General features: G+C 45.3%; 1 protein-coding gene across 3 annotated transcripts in view; it reads right to left on the minus strand.

Moving 5' to 3' along the window:
* ZSWIM8 (zinc finger SWIM-type containing 8) overlaps positions 1-16,237 on the minus strand; it is a 2,353,271-nt gene that overhangs the window by 1,516,088 nt on the left and 820,946 nt on the right. For all 3 annotated transcript variants that reach the window (XM_078643224.1, XM_078643226.1, XM_078643225.1), the window contains 3 exons: positions 6,912-7,920; positions 5,361-5,492; positions 4,773-4,952 (listed from right to left, as the gene is read on the minus strand). In XM_078643224.1, coding sequence (XP_078499350.1) covers positions 4,773-4,952; positions 5,361-5,492; positions 6,912-7,920 — 1,321 coding nt within the window. The remainder of the gene's footprint in view (positions 1-4,772; positions 4,953-5,360; positions 5,493-6,911; positions 7,921-16,237) is intronic.

A 16,237-nucleotide genomic window follows, 5' to 3' on the forward strand; every position in this document is an offset into this window, starting at 1 on the left:
GAACAGTTGAAGTCGCCGGCAACTAATATTTTTCCCCCTCCTTTATACTGATCGAGATAGGAATCAAGAAGAGTGACAGTGCCTGAGGCTTTCCCTCCAGGCATCCCACTGGCATAAACATTAAAAAGTATAAGGTCCTCAGCATCAGGAACCTTTATTTTAATTATTAAGATATCGCTACTATCAATGTCCAACTGCTGTACTTTATACCTATCGATCTGTCTCACCCAAGTAGTCAATCTCCCCCCATCGGTCTCACCCTTTGACCAGCAATAACAGGTTTGGAAAAATGTAGGTAGCCTAGTCTGAACTCGGGGTCCACTGACCATGTTTCTTGAAATACCAGAATTTCATTGGTTTCAATGAAAGATAGCCAGTCTGATGATAGTAGTTTATTCTTCAGCCCGGCAATATTCCAGGAGGTCAGGGCAAGATTTAGTGACCCGGTGCGGGTTTTGGCACTTGTGTGTAACCAATTACCACCAGGCACTGCACTTAAATCGGCTACATTAGCCAGTGGGCTCCCTTCTTTGGAATATGTCTCAGTAGAGCTATCATCTAACCCAAATCTATTTTCTCGAATATTTAGACCTTCCGGTGCAATATTTGTTGCAAATGAGGACCCCCTTGGCTCTGGATATTTGGTATAGGCCCAAAGTCTCCCATAGCCCTTGTGGCTGGATCCACAGGAGTGGGATGATCAGATATGGGACCCAGTCAATCCTTTTCCTCCAGTGAACTAAGTGCCTCATATCTATTGGAGGTCGGGACCACACAATTGTTGGGGCCTAGCGAGTGCGCCGGTATCCTGTGCGTTGCCCCTCTGAAATTTTTCGCTTGATTGGTAAAAAAAACTAACGGGAGGACATTAATAGCATCTTTACTTATCACAAAAGAAGCAGCCTCTTCTAAGATACACCTAACCATACTTGGAGACCTGAAGCTTAATACTACATTGTCCCCAGCCAGACCTTTTTCAGATTTACCAACCCAGGTGACCCTTCTAACCATCATGAACTCAGAGAAAAGATGACTCCCAAGCCCTGTCCTTGCATTCAAGAAATGAAGGGCCTTATTCTTAAGTGAGGACCAATGATCCTCGTCACTGGGTTGCAGTCTCGGAACATTAGCCAACACTATGGTATGGGGTGTAGCCTCAGGAGGAAGATGGAGAAAGACATTTGTCAGCGTATCCCCTCCCTGACCCTGTAATCTCCCCACTGGGCCCTTTGGCCCTTCCTTGCATGTTTGTGGGCCAATATGTGCTGGTATAAATGAACCAGGGGGTTTTGGAGAGATCGCTAGAGAGAAGTGTGAACAAACCAGTGCTTGTCGTGTAACCCAGATGTATTTACCACCTGACTAGCCCCCATAACTTCGGGGTGGCTACTCCCAGAATGAGGGGATGGAACTTTAGTTATATGGTCCTCTATTTTGGTTAATCTCTAGTCTATTGCGGCTATGACATAAGAGGATTAATCAGGGCTGACAGCTTGGCTTCCATCCGTTTTAAAAAGACATCTTGAACCTCTGTAGAGTCTAATAGTTGAAACCCATATGGGATAGGATCTACACTTGCTGCACCCACCTCAATATTGTCAGACTCAACGAGTGGAGCTGGAATCCCTCCCCTCCCTCTTGCCACACTCTTATTTTTAGCCTGCTTTGAGACCTGAAGGCTGGCTTTCCGGGCGCTACACGCTTTCCTTTTCTTTGCTTGAGCATTATTTCGAGGGGCTGGTGCTAACTTTTGCTGCCTAGTAAGCATATTGGTAGGGGTAGGAGTAGCTGGGGGTGAGGAGGATATGCTATCCCAGTACAGAGATTAGAGGAGCCTAACTGTGGGCTACCTGCTGTCACTAATGATGGTTGAGGATATGGGGTTGGGGCTACAGTTGGCTCTAGTAAGGGGATTTGCCCTATAGATGAGCACAAGGGGTCCAGTGAGAGCCTCCTTTCGGTTAGCTGTATCTCGTGTATTAACACGGATTCTGCCCGAGTAAGGAAGGCATCTAAGGTCCTTACCACTCCCACCCCAGCTCTCCCTTTATACGTAGTCTTGCTCATACCCAAAATGAGTAAACTATAGACAATTATAGATGGAAATGATCAGCTTATTAGAGAAATACAATCCCTTGATCAAATTATTACACCCCCCTTCAGCCCAAGTCCAGTAACACAAGCTTACGTAATGTCCAGGAGTCAATGTTGGAGGGTGTCCCAGCCCAGCCTCTTCCGGTCGCTGACGGGCGCGAACGGGCCCGTCCTTGTCCTGGGCACGCCCGCCCGTGTCCCACGCTGCAGTAGCCCCTAAGCAGTTTTAAAGCGCCTCCTGGCGCTTTACCGTGACGCGTTTGGCAGGCGCCATAAGGGGACGCTGGGGGATGTAGTCCCAGGCACCCCCGTCGGTGGAGAGCTGATTGCGGGAGCAAGAAGTGAGCAGGTGAGGCGTTGCAGTCCCTCAGACTGTTGCAGGGCTGAGCAGTAACTTTGGCAGCAGCAGTGGCAATGTAGATAAAGGGACCCATTTCTACCATTAACTGGAAGGAGGTTGAAAGCACACAAAATAGAAAAAATAGGCTATGTCCCAGTAAAATGCCAAAAACTGTGTACAAAAATTGATTCAAGGACTGCAAACTCTTTGTTGATACCATTTGCAGGAAAAAAACAGACACTTTTATCTTCAGCGCATTTTTCCAATTTTTCCCCCCAAAAACAAAAATCGGCTGTATTTTAGTTCATTTCTGGGTCCCCTCCAAGGGCATCAACAAACCCTGAGTACCTTTAAAAGCCCCATAAAGTTACAAGAAAAGGACGCAAATTTGGCATGGATACTTTATGTGGTCAAAAAGTTACAGGGGCTTAAGCGCGAACTACCCAAATTGCTAAAAAAAAAGGCTTAGCATATGTTGGGGGGGAGGCCTAGCAGCCAACGGGTTAAAGAGGTGTTTGCCTCAGCCTTTTGATCATTATTTGCTTGATTTCTTGTGAATCTGGTTTGCTTACATCTTAATCAATGGCTTTCCTTCCTTTTCATATGTTTGACCCAGGAGCATAGCTGCATTACCATCCTTCCGATTGGATGTCTTGTATCCTTCCACAGCTCCACCAAAGCAAGCTACGTTTTCATTTTTCTTTCATCACTCCACGAGAGTGCTAGTACCTTTTTGCACAATCCCCTGTATGCTGCTTCGTCCCTCAAATACCCTACCCTGTGCTGTCCATATCGCTCCTCACCCAAAGTCACCTGTTGCTTCTCTTGCCCCTCCCATCAGTTTTTTTAATATAAAGAGAACGTTTTCATTGCTCCCACCTGCACTCTTCTTGCCTCCCCCACTACTGCTCCCAATCTTCCTTTCTTTTGTTTAACTTTGTTTTATATTTTTTTCTGTATTTTAATTTACTCTCCAAAATTGGCATCCACTATGCTGGAAAGCAAAATTTGGAGAAAAGAAAAACACCTATGACGCATATGTGTGCATGAGTGATGGCGCATGCACATGTATACATCATCACACTTTTTTCACAATGGTATTCAGCATTGGCAATAACTAAACAACCATTTTTTTCTTTTAGTGACCGCTGAACATTGCAGGCAGAAAGCACTGGCAAAGCCAAAAGTTGAGACCTACTGGCTTTGCCAATATTGGTTTCCCAACTGATTGACAGCTTACCGGACACTCTCTTACACTTACGGGAACTATGGGACCAAGATCTGGAGGGTTTGGGGGACGATGACCGGCCCCAAGCCCTGGCATCCCCAAGGGAGGTGGTGATTAAGGCTGGGTTTTGCTGAGTACAACTCAAAATTCTACATAGGTCTTACCTTGCATGTATCACCATGGTGAAAATGGGTAGGGCAACAGAAGCGGGCTGCTGCAGACAGTGTGACCTGGTGGGAACATTCGATCATACTATTTGGAGCTGCCCCACGATGCAACATTCCTGGAAGTCTGTGGTGGCCTACATGAATGACCTATGCGGGAGTAAGATGGAAATCTCCACAAGATGGTGCCTCCTCAATATTTGGGATGCAACTGACCTAAACTATATGGAGGGGACCTGGATACCCTGGAGTCTGGCAATAGCCAAACGTAACATTGCATGTCTATCGAGGGTAGCGTCTATCTCCCCCACCACCTTCTCCCCCCCCCTCCTCCAAGATAGGAAGCGGGCCATGGACAGGTGCATGGTGGCTGAGAAAGTGATGTACAAGGGCCGGGGTTGTCCTCTGAAGTGGAAACAATCAGGGGCGGATGGAAGCACCAGAGGAGCCCCCTGTACCTCCCTCACTACAGCTGAAGCTGCTGTAGTTATTCCTCAATTACAACTCAAGTACTGTGGTTTGTGATGCAGGGGTACGGCAGAAAGGGTATGCGAATATTGTTTCATGATATGCATCAGTAATTTTGCCATGTAAGGGTGCGACGAGGTGTGGTGTACTTGTCTGGTTTTTGCTTCCAATGATTCCACTACAAAGAGATTTTTGAAAATATATAATGTTTCCCTTATCATTATATTGACGATGTCAACATAAACTTGCTTTTTACATGAACCAATGTTTGGTAAAGGACGGAGGTGCTTCGTATCTAATTTAGAAAGTAAATGTACTTCGAAGTAAAGCAAACTTATGATAGATAAAACGGGAAGAACCTCTTCGAAATACATAACGCCAGTCTCAGTGAGAATTACTGTGCACTTGGTGAATGGAAGTCTGAATTTCTCCGTGAGAGAAGTTACATGCGATCTTTGGTTTCAAGTAGGATACGTACCTCAAACGCTTTGGTGGATGCAGGGGGCCTTTGAAGCTCCAGGGCAAACATGCCAATGCAGAACGCCAGGTTGTGGTACTCTACCCGCTCACTCAGCACAGAAAGCAGGAAGGCAGCTTTGGATAAGGTGCTGGTTGCGACCCATGTCTGCTTGCTGGTTGAAACCTTGTTCTTCTTCCCCTATCAGAAAGAACAATTTAATGTGACATATTCTAATGTATTATTTTTTTGATTCAGAGAGAGAGTGGGAATAACAGTGATAGTAAACTCAATAAATATTGGATAAATATAATGATTGGGAAGCAGAGGGCCTGCAAATATTATAACCAGATGCAGTATTGTCTGTAAACAATCAACTTCAAATGGGTGGGCAAGTTAATATGACTGGTTTTTTTAAACCCGAAAAACGGATAGGAGAGCACCACGGATTTCCAGGTGAAAATACTTTACATTGGGACAAGAAAGCTTAAGGCGCTAGATACTTTTTCCACTGACTTCCTTTATCATCGTGGTACCACGTCCGCAACAGATCCTGAACATAGGAAACATCAAAGACAAAAGGTCAATGGCTGTGGACACGCTTTTTACCTTGGCTTGAGGCTGTTCCACCTTAAGGTCTGGAGGATTAGTCAACAGGTCTCTGGCCAGCTCAACAGTTAGTCGACAAGCTTCACTGCTGTAGCCATGGGCATAGAGAGCCTCTGCACAAGCAAACAGGATCTAAAAGGCATAAAAAGAAAGGTGTACAGTTCAGCGAAGGGTTATCAGTGTACAGAAATGAATGGCGCACAACATGTAGTGGTTGAGTAATGACGAAAGGGTAATGCTGTTTGGTGCTGCTTGTTCAGAGAAAACCCTGAGAACTCTGAAACCAAAGGGTGAGGAGACTAACCCTTATGTTACATGAACTGACCAGTCAAGCGCACACAACAATTGTACTGATTTGGTAATCAAGGTAAAGTGTTTCAAGGATAAGATCACACACGAATGTTCTTTCTATTCTTGTTTTAATTGGTATGTGAATGGTTCTCTTATTCAAGGAGATCCATAAAGAAAGAAACCAGCCGACACGTGTTTCGTCAGTAAGGGTGTTAACCCAATGACTCTTCAGGGCTGCAAAAGTGTGGGATATCGTGGTATCGGGGGACCGGTGATAATTCCAACCCGGTCCGAATCGGGTGTTCAAGCCTCAATGTGCAAGGGTTAGCACATAAAATTAATGGCTGTCGGAACAGTAAAACGTAATGGGACGTAGGCGGGTAATGCCTAAAGTCAATGCAACGACGGCGTTACGCCGTAGGGTAACGAGGTGGGTATTGCCGGATGCGGGAAAAAGAAAGGTGGCTAAAGCTGTGCACTAAATCAATTCCTGCATGACAAACAAACCAATCGAATTTTATTCAGTATCAAAAATCCAAACTTCTAAAACATTGTTTTAAAAAAATGAGGGCTGGCACGCGTTTCCTCTTATGCTTTTATATCGCAAAGCAACCCTAACTCAGAGCACTTTGCAAGAGAAATTAAAAACAAAGTCTTCAAGTAAAGCACTGACTTCTGAAAGCGAATACAACTAAATACAGCCACCAAAATGGCTTATTTTAGAAGAAACTGAAAGGGCAAAACAGGTTTTAACAGAAGCAAAATAATCTTTGTAAAAGTACTGTGTCGTGGGTTTAGCTCGCAAATGTCAGTTTGGAATTTATTTCTTCAAGATTAAAAAACAAACACACAAAACAAGTATCTTTTTCACAGATGTTCACCCTAAAGTGGCATTTTTCACACTGAACTAAGAGAACATTATTAACACCAGCTAAATGGCACCCATGGTATCAACCTTGGAAAAGTAAATATGACTTGCAGGGATTCACACTTTTAAGTTCTTCATTATACACTGAACTCTAAGATCAATATTTATTTCACTAACTAACCTCACAGACTATTTTATGCAAGATGCTTTGGATTAAAGAAACATAGAAACATGAGATTATTTTTCGAAAAAAAGTCCTCAAATAACACCTGAGGTACTATCATTGTAGCAAGTAACATGTATTTTTTCATTAGCTCAAGCACAGTAAAACTCTTCCTCAACAATCCACACTCACGAGCATTTACATTTTGACAATCATACAATTGTATCACCTCCATCTTATTTTCTTGTTCAAGTGGTTTGATTCCAGTGAAGATGTCTTGCTCCTCCTCGTTTCCTCCCTCTATCTTTTCCTCTTCTTCTTTTTCCACTTCCTTAGGATTCAGATAATAAGCCTGGTAGTCATCCTCTTCCTCCCCTTTGCCACCTTCTCCATCCTCTGCCACAATGCCATTCTTCCCCACCACCCCAGGCTTTGATTCCGAGTCTTCATTCTCATCTGCTGAAGGTGCATCCTCTTCCCCACTACCAACAGTTTCTTCCAAATGATCCTTTCCCACCTTCATGGCAGAAGGTACTGTCAAAGCATTAGGTTGTGGCCTCTCTGTGAAGTAAACTCCCTCTTCATCTTCAAAATTGTCCCCGTAATCTCTGATAAGTGGTGACTCTATGAAACTAAAGGTATTGCTGGCCTCTGCCCCCAGAGCCAGACTGCTGTCATCGAGGGTCAGCTCAGCCAAGTCTGGCTCGAGAGAACTGTCTTCGCTGCTCATTCGCCTCTTCCCACAATGTTTTACAGTCAGACATTTCCCAACTGGCAGCTTTGACTTGCTTACTGGTGATTTGTACAACACCTTTTCACCTTCAGTTGAAGTTCGTCTCAAAATCCTCTGGGGGGCATCAGAAGTCACTTTACGTTTTGCAATGAGCTCTTTGGGTCTCACAGAAGGCTCCTGGGAGGCTAAACGGGATCTTTCTCCAAAATGTAGGCACATGTCATGTCCTTGAGCTCTACCGGCCTCACAGGCAACATCCGAGCAATGTGGCCGACAGTTTCTTTGCTGGATTGCCTTCATCCAGCACAAAGAGTTCTTTTTGTCTGTGCTGTTATATGTAATGCTGGGAATGGGGTATGCTTCTTCCCAGTTGAAGTAACAGGCCTCCACAGCAGGCTTGAAACCCTGAAAAAGTTTGTCCAGAGACTTTTTGTGCTGCCCTCTCTTGACATTTTCAATCACTTTCAACTGCCACTGACGAAGCTGAGCACAGAGGTGTCTGCGCCTGCAGAACGAAAACAGGATTGGGGGAGAGAGGGGAAACATCATCATTATGAGGAAAAGTATAGCAGTACAACAAACAGTTAATAACAGAAGTAAACTGTAATGATGTGGAAAAATAGAAAATACAGAACATGGTCTATGAGCTACTGCAAAACATGAAGGTGTTCCATATTGGGTGGAGGGCACTCTGACTGAGAGGCATCACTATTTTACCTGCTCAAATGTCTCTTTTCTGCTAAGCCATCGACCTATACATAAATCCGCTTTTCAATAGTAATTAGGCTAGCCCTGGTCCTCTTGCCCAGCAATGTGCAGTGCCTAAAATTATGTAAACCTCTCACCAGTTCAGACGTCCTTTTCTTTGCATTACAGAAGAAAATACCAGCACGCTCTCTCAAAGTCTTTGCATTAACACCATTTTGCAATCTTAATGGATTTTCCATCTGGCTGGCAGGTTACTGCCCTTCTTCAATTTTTGGTACAACTGCAAATTTGCTTTTGAGGCAAGCTCAATAAAACCAACTAACTTTCCTATCTTAGGTATTTGGCTGCCAGCCCTCTAGCTCCAATCCTAGTTGCTAACATCTGGAATCGAGCAATGTATAATAAAAAAAAACAAAAAAAGGCTATTCTTACACAACAATACGGAAAAGCCAATTTAAGGGGTATTACTGAGAAATTCATATAACCATCAGAATGCATTCTGCTAAAAAAACGATACTGCTATTGGCTCTTTCAAGAGTGGTAGAGATATGTTGGATTGGTATTGCAAAGTAATAGCCCCCAAGACTCACTCAGAAGACAGACATCCCACAAATAAATAATGAGATATCAGAAATGCTTTCATCGTTAATAGTAGAAAATGCAACCACTGTGTTCCTCTCGTAATACTGACATTGGAAATGCATCTGCCTGCCACAAACAACCACCTTTCTCGGCACATCTGCTACAATGTCTGAAGGCTCACGCTCCTCTCTCTGAAGAGATGCACACCAATATTTCTTAGTGGACGGGACAAACCAAAAGTATCAGACTTCACTGCTGTGGGCAACACTGATGCAATCACACAAGTACCTACGGACCTTACTCGTCAGTACAAGCTCCCGAGTTACTTCCCTTCCACATCCCAAAACACAAGTATTTAACAACCAGGTAATGTTAGTCGTAGGGCTATTCTTTTTAGGGTTTTACTTTGAAAGGCGAAGTGGAACGTTTCATGCTCTCCGACACAACAACCTGTCTAACACATGCTTTATTTTTGTATATGTTCTACAAGGGAGACAAGCTCGTGCCTCTTGTGTACCTACTACTAGGACCCCATGTGTTTCTACCCCTTTCCTACTGTGTCCACATTCCAATGTGCTGTATTCATCGGAAGAACGGCAAATTCTTCCACAAAGAAAACTCCGTTTGCTGCACTTACAAAGTGAGTTAAAATTAAATGCAAGTGTATCTTTTGGGCATTTAGGAGAAAAACACACTTTTAATTTAAAAGCCTAGCTGGATAGTTTAGTGCTACAACCGTTATTTATTTAATTAAAGTTGTAAAACACAGTTTCATATTTCCTGTCTAGCAGAGATTGGCGTACTTTTCAGCTCGAATGATGATAAAGGCAGATGGTGGTTCATATCTCTGCAATTGGAAGGGTCAGTACAAGGTGCAGGGGAGAGTTTACTTTTGCCTAAAATGTAGCTGCCTGGCCCAAAGCCAGATGAGAAAGATAAGCAAAGTCCCTGCTTTCCCAGGACGGACTGGAAATGCAGGATCAAGCAACACACTCTGCCTGCTTGAACCCGCATTAATAGAAGAGTGAGGACATAAGGGTCATTTAAAGGTAGGCAGACCTGTTCTTGCACTGTCAGGGCCGCAACCGACAAAGTGCTTGGTCTCTCATTCTCGGATGCAAAGAGTGCCTGCCTGGTTGGGTCTGCGCCACAAACAGACTTGGGCTCGCCTGAATGACTCTCATATGCCCTTGGAAACTTGAGATCGGACTGGGGCCCCCTGCTCAAAACGATGGCTTCCCTTGGCCTGGGAGTAGGCAGAATCTGGGCCTTTCAAAATGTATTTAGTTTCTGCACAGGTTGCCAAACCTTGATTAATTTCCCCCGTTTTCAGCTTAACCTGCAGTTGGATGTGTGCAACAGCTCCTTAACCCATGTCTTAGTCCAACAGGAATAAAATAAAATAAAAAGGTCTTGTGCTAAAAAAAAAAAAAACACATGCTGACCAAACTGCCCTCCCTAACTTTCGGCCAATTTAATTGTTGCCGTTTACAATAAAAATAATATAGAAGCGTGTTAATCAGATAATCTCTGATTTTTTCCAACAGTATCAGATCCTAGAACCTCTACAGAAGGGCTTTCGACCAGCACTGAGTACGGAAACATCACTGGTGTCGGTTCTTGATAACCAGAGAATGTCGTCAGGCAAAGGACATCCTGGGGCCTTGCTGCTATTGCATCCGCCGGCCGCACTCATTCCAGTCTCGCAGTCCATCGTGTTGACTGGCGGGAAGCAGCCGGGATCTGCGAGTACGAATTGCAATGGCGCGAATCCTATTGAAGGGCAGGTGTCATGCAATTCACTTGCCTCCCTTTTTATTGAAATGTAAGATCAGGGCTTTAAGTGGGATAAAAAACTGGGGGGTCTCTCAAAGGGGTTTGGCCAATGTAATTAAGGGCGTGGCTTAAAAACACGTAAACCAAAAATCTGTGCTTAGCGTGTCGCCCGACTTGTATTTTGCTGTTTCTGTCATTGCATCCAGAAATATGATACAACAAGTAACATTACACCTACAAGAAGTCAGGACTATTGGCTTTGTCAATGGTTGTTAGTTGTATAAAATAAATGAGAAGCAACTATGTCTTGTATATAATATTGAAAAAGCTTCCACTTAAAGCCCTGGTGACACCACGACAATGTTGCTGCTCCTGAGTTTCAAGAAGAGAAGGGAAATCCAGAGACAACTTGACTCTCTTTAAAGGATTTCCCTTCCCCTACAACCCTCACCTGGCATGAGGTAAGGAGAAGTGAGCAGTGTGAGCAGGCGCAGTCGCACATTGATGTGCCTGCTGTCACTGCAACAGAGCCCAATAGAGACCCGTTTCGAGACCTCCTTAAAATAACTGCCGGTGCTCAGACCCGGTGAGACCCGGCCCACTTAAAGCCCTGTGTAAGATTCTGAACCAGGGTGTGCCTCAGGAGTCGGCACTTAGTACCTGTCTCTTCAATCTCTAAACCCTTCGGTTTGCTAAACTTGTGCAATCATTTTATGTCTGTGTGAACTATGCAGATTATAATCTAATGATCATAGCAATGGATCGGTCGGATATTGCCCCCCTGGAGTTTTCTCATCAGTGAATGTCTGCAGTTACCATCTGGCTGAAGAATAACACCTTGACATTTAATTCAGATAAAACTGAGGTGCTGTGGATTAGTAACAATCAACCTACACTATGCTTCCTTCCGATTTATGGACCCGGTCTTGCTCCAAACCTTCCTGTCCAGCAAGAATAGTGAAGAGTTATATATATTCACAACAGAAAAAACATCGAAGTAGATCCAATACTATTGATCATGCCTCATTGAGCAAACCACTCAATATTCAGATGATTTCATAATCCATTGAAGTAACCAATTAATATCTATTTCTCGCTATCAGTTAATTATCGGAACACCATAGGATATAAATACAGGTCACAATGTTACTTGCTCTTTTAATTTATAAATGTAATGCTTTTTAATTACATTCTATGTATGTCAAATTTTGTAGCCAATGTGAACTACAATGGGTCGGCTACAGAAATTGTAATTTGTCTACGAGCAAACTATGAATGCATAGTTAATTGATTATAAAGCAATTGTCATACAGAATCATCAGATAATCATGATGTATGTTGTTGCATTCCCATTAAGACGACTTTGAACTTTGGTTTTTGTTCTTGCATTTACTTGTTCACCAACTGTATGATACATTAGCGTACTGAGTTATATTTAGTAAAACTGGTTATAGATCCCTTGAATTGTTAAAACAAACATATAAGTTGAATAATTGCCTATTACTAGTACTAGTACGGGAGTGTACTGTTAGCCCACAATGAACTTAATGGACATGTTACTTACCTTCGGTAAAGCCTTATCTGGTAGAGACAGTCTAGCAGTGGATTCCTTACCTTTGAACTTCCAGGTGTCAGGCAGGATCCTGAAGATTTTTATTAGCAGTACCCCTGCACGCCGGTAGATCGCATCCGTCGACTCTGCATGCCGTCATTGGCATCATGTTAGTCATTGCCATGACGTCGTCATTGCCATGACGTCTGCATCGTCAATATAACCACCACTCCAGGCAGGCTGACGTCAGTACTTTTCAAGAATTTCCACACCAGAAGCGCAAAGCCATTAAGTGACTGACCATGGTGTGTTAAAAAAAGCCAGCTAGGGCCCTGAAGGGGAACAGCCCTGACACTAAAAACAATTCTGCAGTGAGGGGAGAACGGGTGAGTCGGTAAGGAATCTGCGGCTAGACTCTGTCTCTACCAGATAAGGTGTTACGGAAAGTAAGTTATTTGTCCATCTAATAGAGACATCTAGCCGCAGATTCCTTACCTTTGAACAGATACCTAAACAGATACCTTTCCCGGAGATGGAACTGTGGAAAACCTTTATATCAGAAAATCTTGCAAAACAAAGCGACCAAACAGGCCCTCCATGCGAACTTGAGAATCCAGGCAATAGTATGTGGTGAATATATGCAGAGACGCCCATGTGGCAGCTTGGCGGATATGATCAATTAGAACCCCACGCTGGAGGGCTGTTGTGGCTACCTTCGCCCTGGTGGAATGGGCCCTAAAGCCTTCGGGAGGATGCTTCTTTGCCAAGGCATAACATATTTCAATACATAGGATAACCCTGCAAGAGATGGTCCTCTTTTGAACAGCACAACCCTTCTTTTCTCCCACGTAACCTATAAAGAGTTGGTCATCCACCCGGAACTCTTTGGTGCGATCAAGGTAGAACGATAATACTCTTTTTGAGTCCAGCCAGTTGAGATGCTCCTCTTCTTTAGAAAGGTGCGGAGGTGAATAGAAAGTGGGCAGAGTAACAGACAGTCCCAGATGGAAGGGTGTCACAACCTTGGGTAGAAAAGATACCCTGGTCTGTAGTACCACTTTCTCCGGTAAGACGGTCAGGTAAGGAGGCCCGTGATGACAGTGTCTGCAGTTCGCTCACCCTTCTGGCAAAGGTGATTACCACCAAAAAGTCTGTTTTGATAGTGAGCAACTGTAAAAGGCAGTTGTGCAGTGGCTCAAAAGAAAGGTGTGCACATCAAGAAAGTAAGGACCAAATTAACTGTGGCACAAGAAAAGGAGAAGGGGGAAACAAGTGGGTTAAATTCTTCAAAAATCTCCATACCAGAGGGGATTTAAAAAGTGAAGGCTGATCTGGCCGCAGAAGAAAAGCTGAGAAGGCCGAAACGTAGGACTTCAGAATTTTCAGAGCCCTGCTGTGCCAAGCGAAGGATAAACAGGAGAGCATCTGACAGAGAGGCAGACAAGGGGTCAAAAGACCTTTCTGTATAATATTTACAAAATGTGTTCCATCAGCAGGCATATACCGATTTCGTTGAGTGATGCCTGACTGCCAGAAAAAGCTTGAAGACTTTGGGAGGAACATCAAAAGCTGTCAGCTGTCGCCGCTCATTCACCATACAAGAAGGTGGAGAGTGGACAGGTTCAGGTGGAAGAGACCCTCCCCTGTGGCTGCAACAGAAGGGGCAGCCTGATCAGAGGATCGATGCTCATAGCCAGAAGCTCGGATTACCAGACTCTCAGTGCCCAATCCGGAGCCACAAGAACGATTTGTGCCTGGTCACTCCTGATCTTCTTGATCACTTTGGGCAGGAGTGGTATGGGGGAAAAGGCATACAGGAGGCCTGAGCTCCACTTGTTACTAAAGGCTTCGCCGAGCAAGAGGCGCCTCAGAAAAACCAACGCACGTTCTCTTCAGAGGGAAATAGATCTCGCCAAGGCTCTCCCCACTTCTGAAAGGGACCTTGGACCACCTACGGATGGAGACGCCACTCGTGATCCGCAAGGCACATTTGGCTGAGTCCGTCCACTCTGGCGTTCAGAGAACTGGCCAGATGTTATGTTATGTTATATCCACTTATAACACACTCGGATACTCGTCACATGGTGCCAAAGAGGTGCTGAAAGAAGCTATGCCAAAAAGATGCTGAAAGAAACTATTGGTTGAACCACCAGGGAAATACCCAGATGTTCCATCCAAGTCTGGAGATACAGGGCCTCTTGGCTGAGAGTCCACAACCCCACACTGCTCTGTTTGTTGCAGTACCGCATGGCGGTAGTGTTGTCCATGACCACCTGAACCAGCCTTGCTTTGATGGATGGTAAAAAGGCTTTCTGTATCAATCGAACTGCTCAAAGGTCCAACATGTTGATACGGAGCCTGGCTTCCACAAGAGACCAGAGTCCTCTGATCTCTACCTTCCCCAGATGGCCACCCATCCCAGAAGAGATGCATTAGTCACTACTGAGAAATCTGGGTGAGGAAGGGAGAGGGTTTACCCTCTGACCCAACCGTGATTTGTCAACCACCACTGCAGATCTTTTGCAGTGCCCTCCGATATGTGAAACAGGTCGGTGAGCTTTCCCCAATGCTGTGCCTATTGGAACTGTAGGTCCCACTGCAGAGTTCGCGTGTGCCATCTGGCATGGTCCCCCAAGAGGATGCAGGCGGACATGAGGCCCAACAGCCTCAGAGTCATTCTCACCGTAATCCAGGATGAGGCTGAAACATCCGTATCATAGATTGAATATCCTGGACTCGCCCTTCGGGAGGATAGGCCCGAAACTGCACCGAGCCCAGAACCGGTCCGATAAAAGGAAGCATCTGAGAGGGAATCAGGTGTGACTTCGGCACATTGATAGTGTATCCCAGCGAATAAAGAAGGTTCGATCATAGTCTGGAGGAGAGGTGTGGTGCAGCGGCCAGGGCAGCTGACTTCGGAGCACAGGGTTCACGGTTCGATCCCGGCTCCGGAGGCAGATCAGCTCAGCACCATGTGACTCTGGGCAATAGCTCACTTAATTTCCATGACGGCCCCCAGTGCCTTGAGACCCGTAATGGTGAGTAGTTCGCACTTTACAAATACGGAGGTGGGAAACGAGTGCCTGGGACGACTCCGCCTTCAAGAATCAGTCGTCGAGATAGGGAAAGACTGGAACCTCTGATCTCCGCAGATGTGTTGCGACCACCGCCATCACCTAGGTGAACACCCGGGGGGCACTGGTGAGGCCAAAGGCGAGCACGGCAAACTGAAAGTGTGTCTGGTCTCTCATAAACGTAAGGTAGTGACGATGGGCAGGCAGGACGGGGATATGAATATAGACATCCTGAGAGTCCAGCGCTACCATCCAGTCTCCTGGATCCAGGGTAGACAGGACAAGAATAAGGGTGAGCATCTTGTACTTCTTTTTGAGGAAGTAGTTGAGGGCTCTGAGGTCGAGAATAGGATGAAGGCCTCCTTCTTTCTTTAGGGCCGGAAAATAGTGGGAGTAACATTCACAGCCTATTTCTGGCCCGGGAACCATAGCTATAGCTCCCTTGAAGAAAGTTTTGACTTGCTCGCGGAGCAGAGCAAGGTGATCCTCCGTCAACCGATCGTAAACTGGAGGCATGGATGGAGGGGTGGTCTCGAACAGGAGGGAGTAGCCTCTTCAGACTACTTGCAATACCCACCCACTCAATGTCCTGCCAGCAGTGGTGATTATAGCGTATTCTGCCACCAACTGTCCATGAATGATCCTGGGGGATCGTACTAGGATGATTGTGAAGTGGAGGAAGGGATCGTGGCTTGACTCTATTTCAGGCCTCCTAACCCTCGGCGTCGGGTGAACCGCGCCCACGGCCCGCAGATGTTGCTAAACTTGTGGGTCCTCTGGCTAGAACAGGGTTGGAGCTGTTGGCAGCCCCTTCCGTAGCCACGAAAGGAACAAAAAGCAGACACAGGCAAGGATGTTGTGGTGAGGCCCAAGGACTTGGCTGTAGCCCGCAAGTCCTAGAAATGCTCAAGTCCGGCATCTGCTTTGTCTCCGAAGAAACGGGAGCCATTAAAGGGCATGTCTATAAGATATGCCTGAACATCCCCTAAAAAAACTAGACTTCCTAAGCCAGGCATGGCAATGTACAGTCACCATCGTGGATATTGCTCTGCCCAGCGAGTCTGTCGTGTCCAAGCCACATTGGATGGGGAACTTCGCTTCATCTCTCCCGTCTGAAATAGCTTGGGAGA

This window comes from Lissotriton helveticus, chromosome 5_1 (assembly GCF_964261635.1).
Source record: "Lissotriton helveticus chromosome 5_1, aLisHel1.1, whole genome shotgun sequence".
Classification (NCBI taxonomy): domain Eukaryota; kingdom Metazoa; phylum Chordata; class Amphibia; order Caudata; family Salamandridae; genus Lissotriton; species Lissotriton helveticus.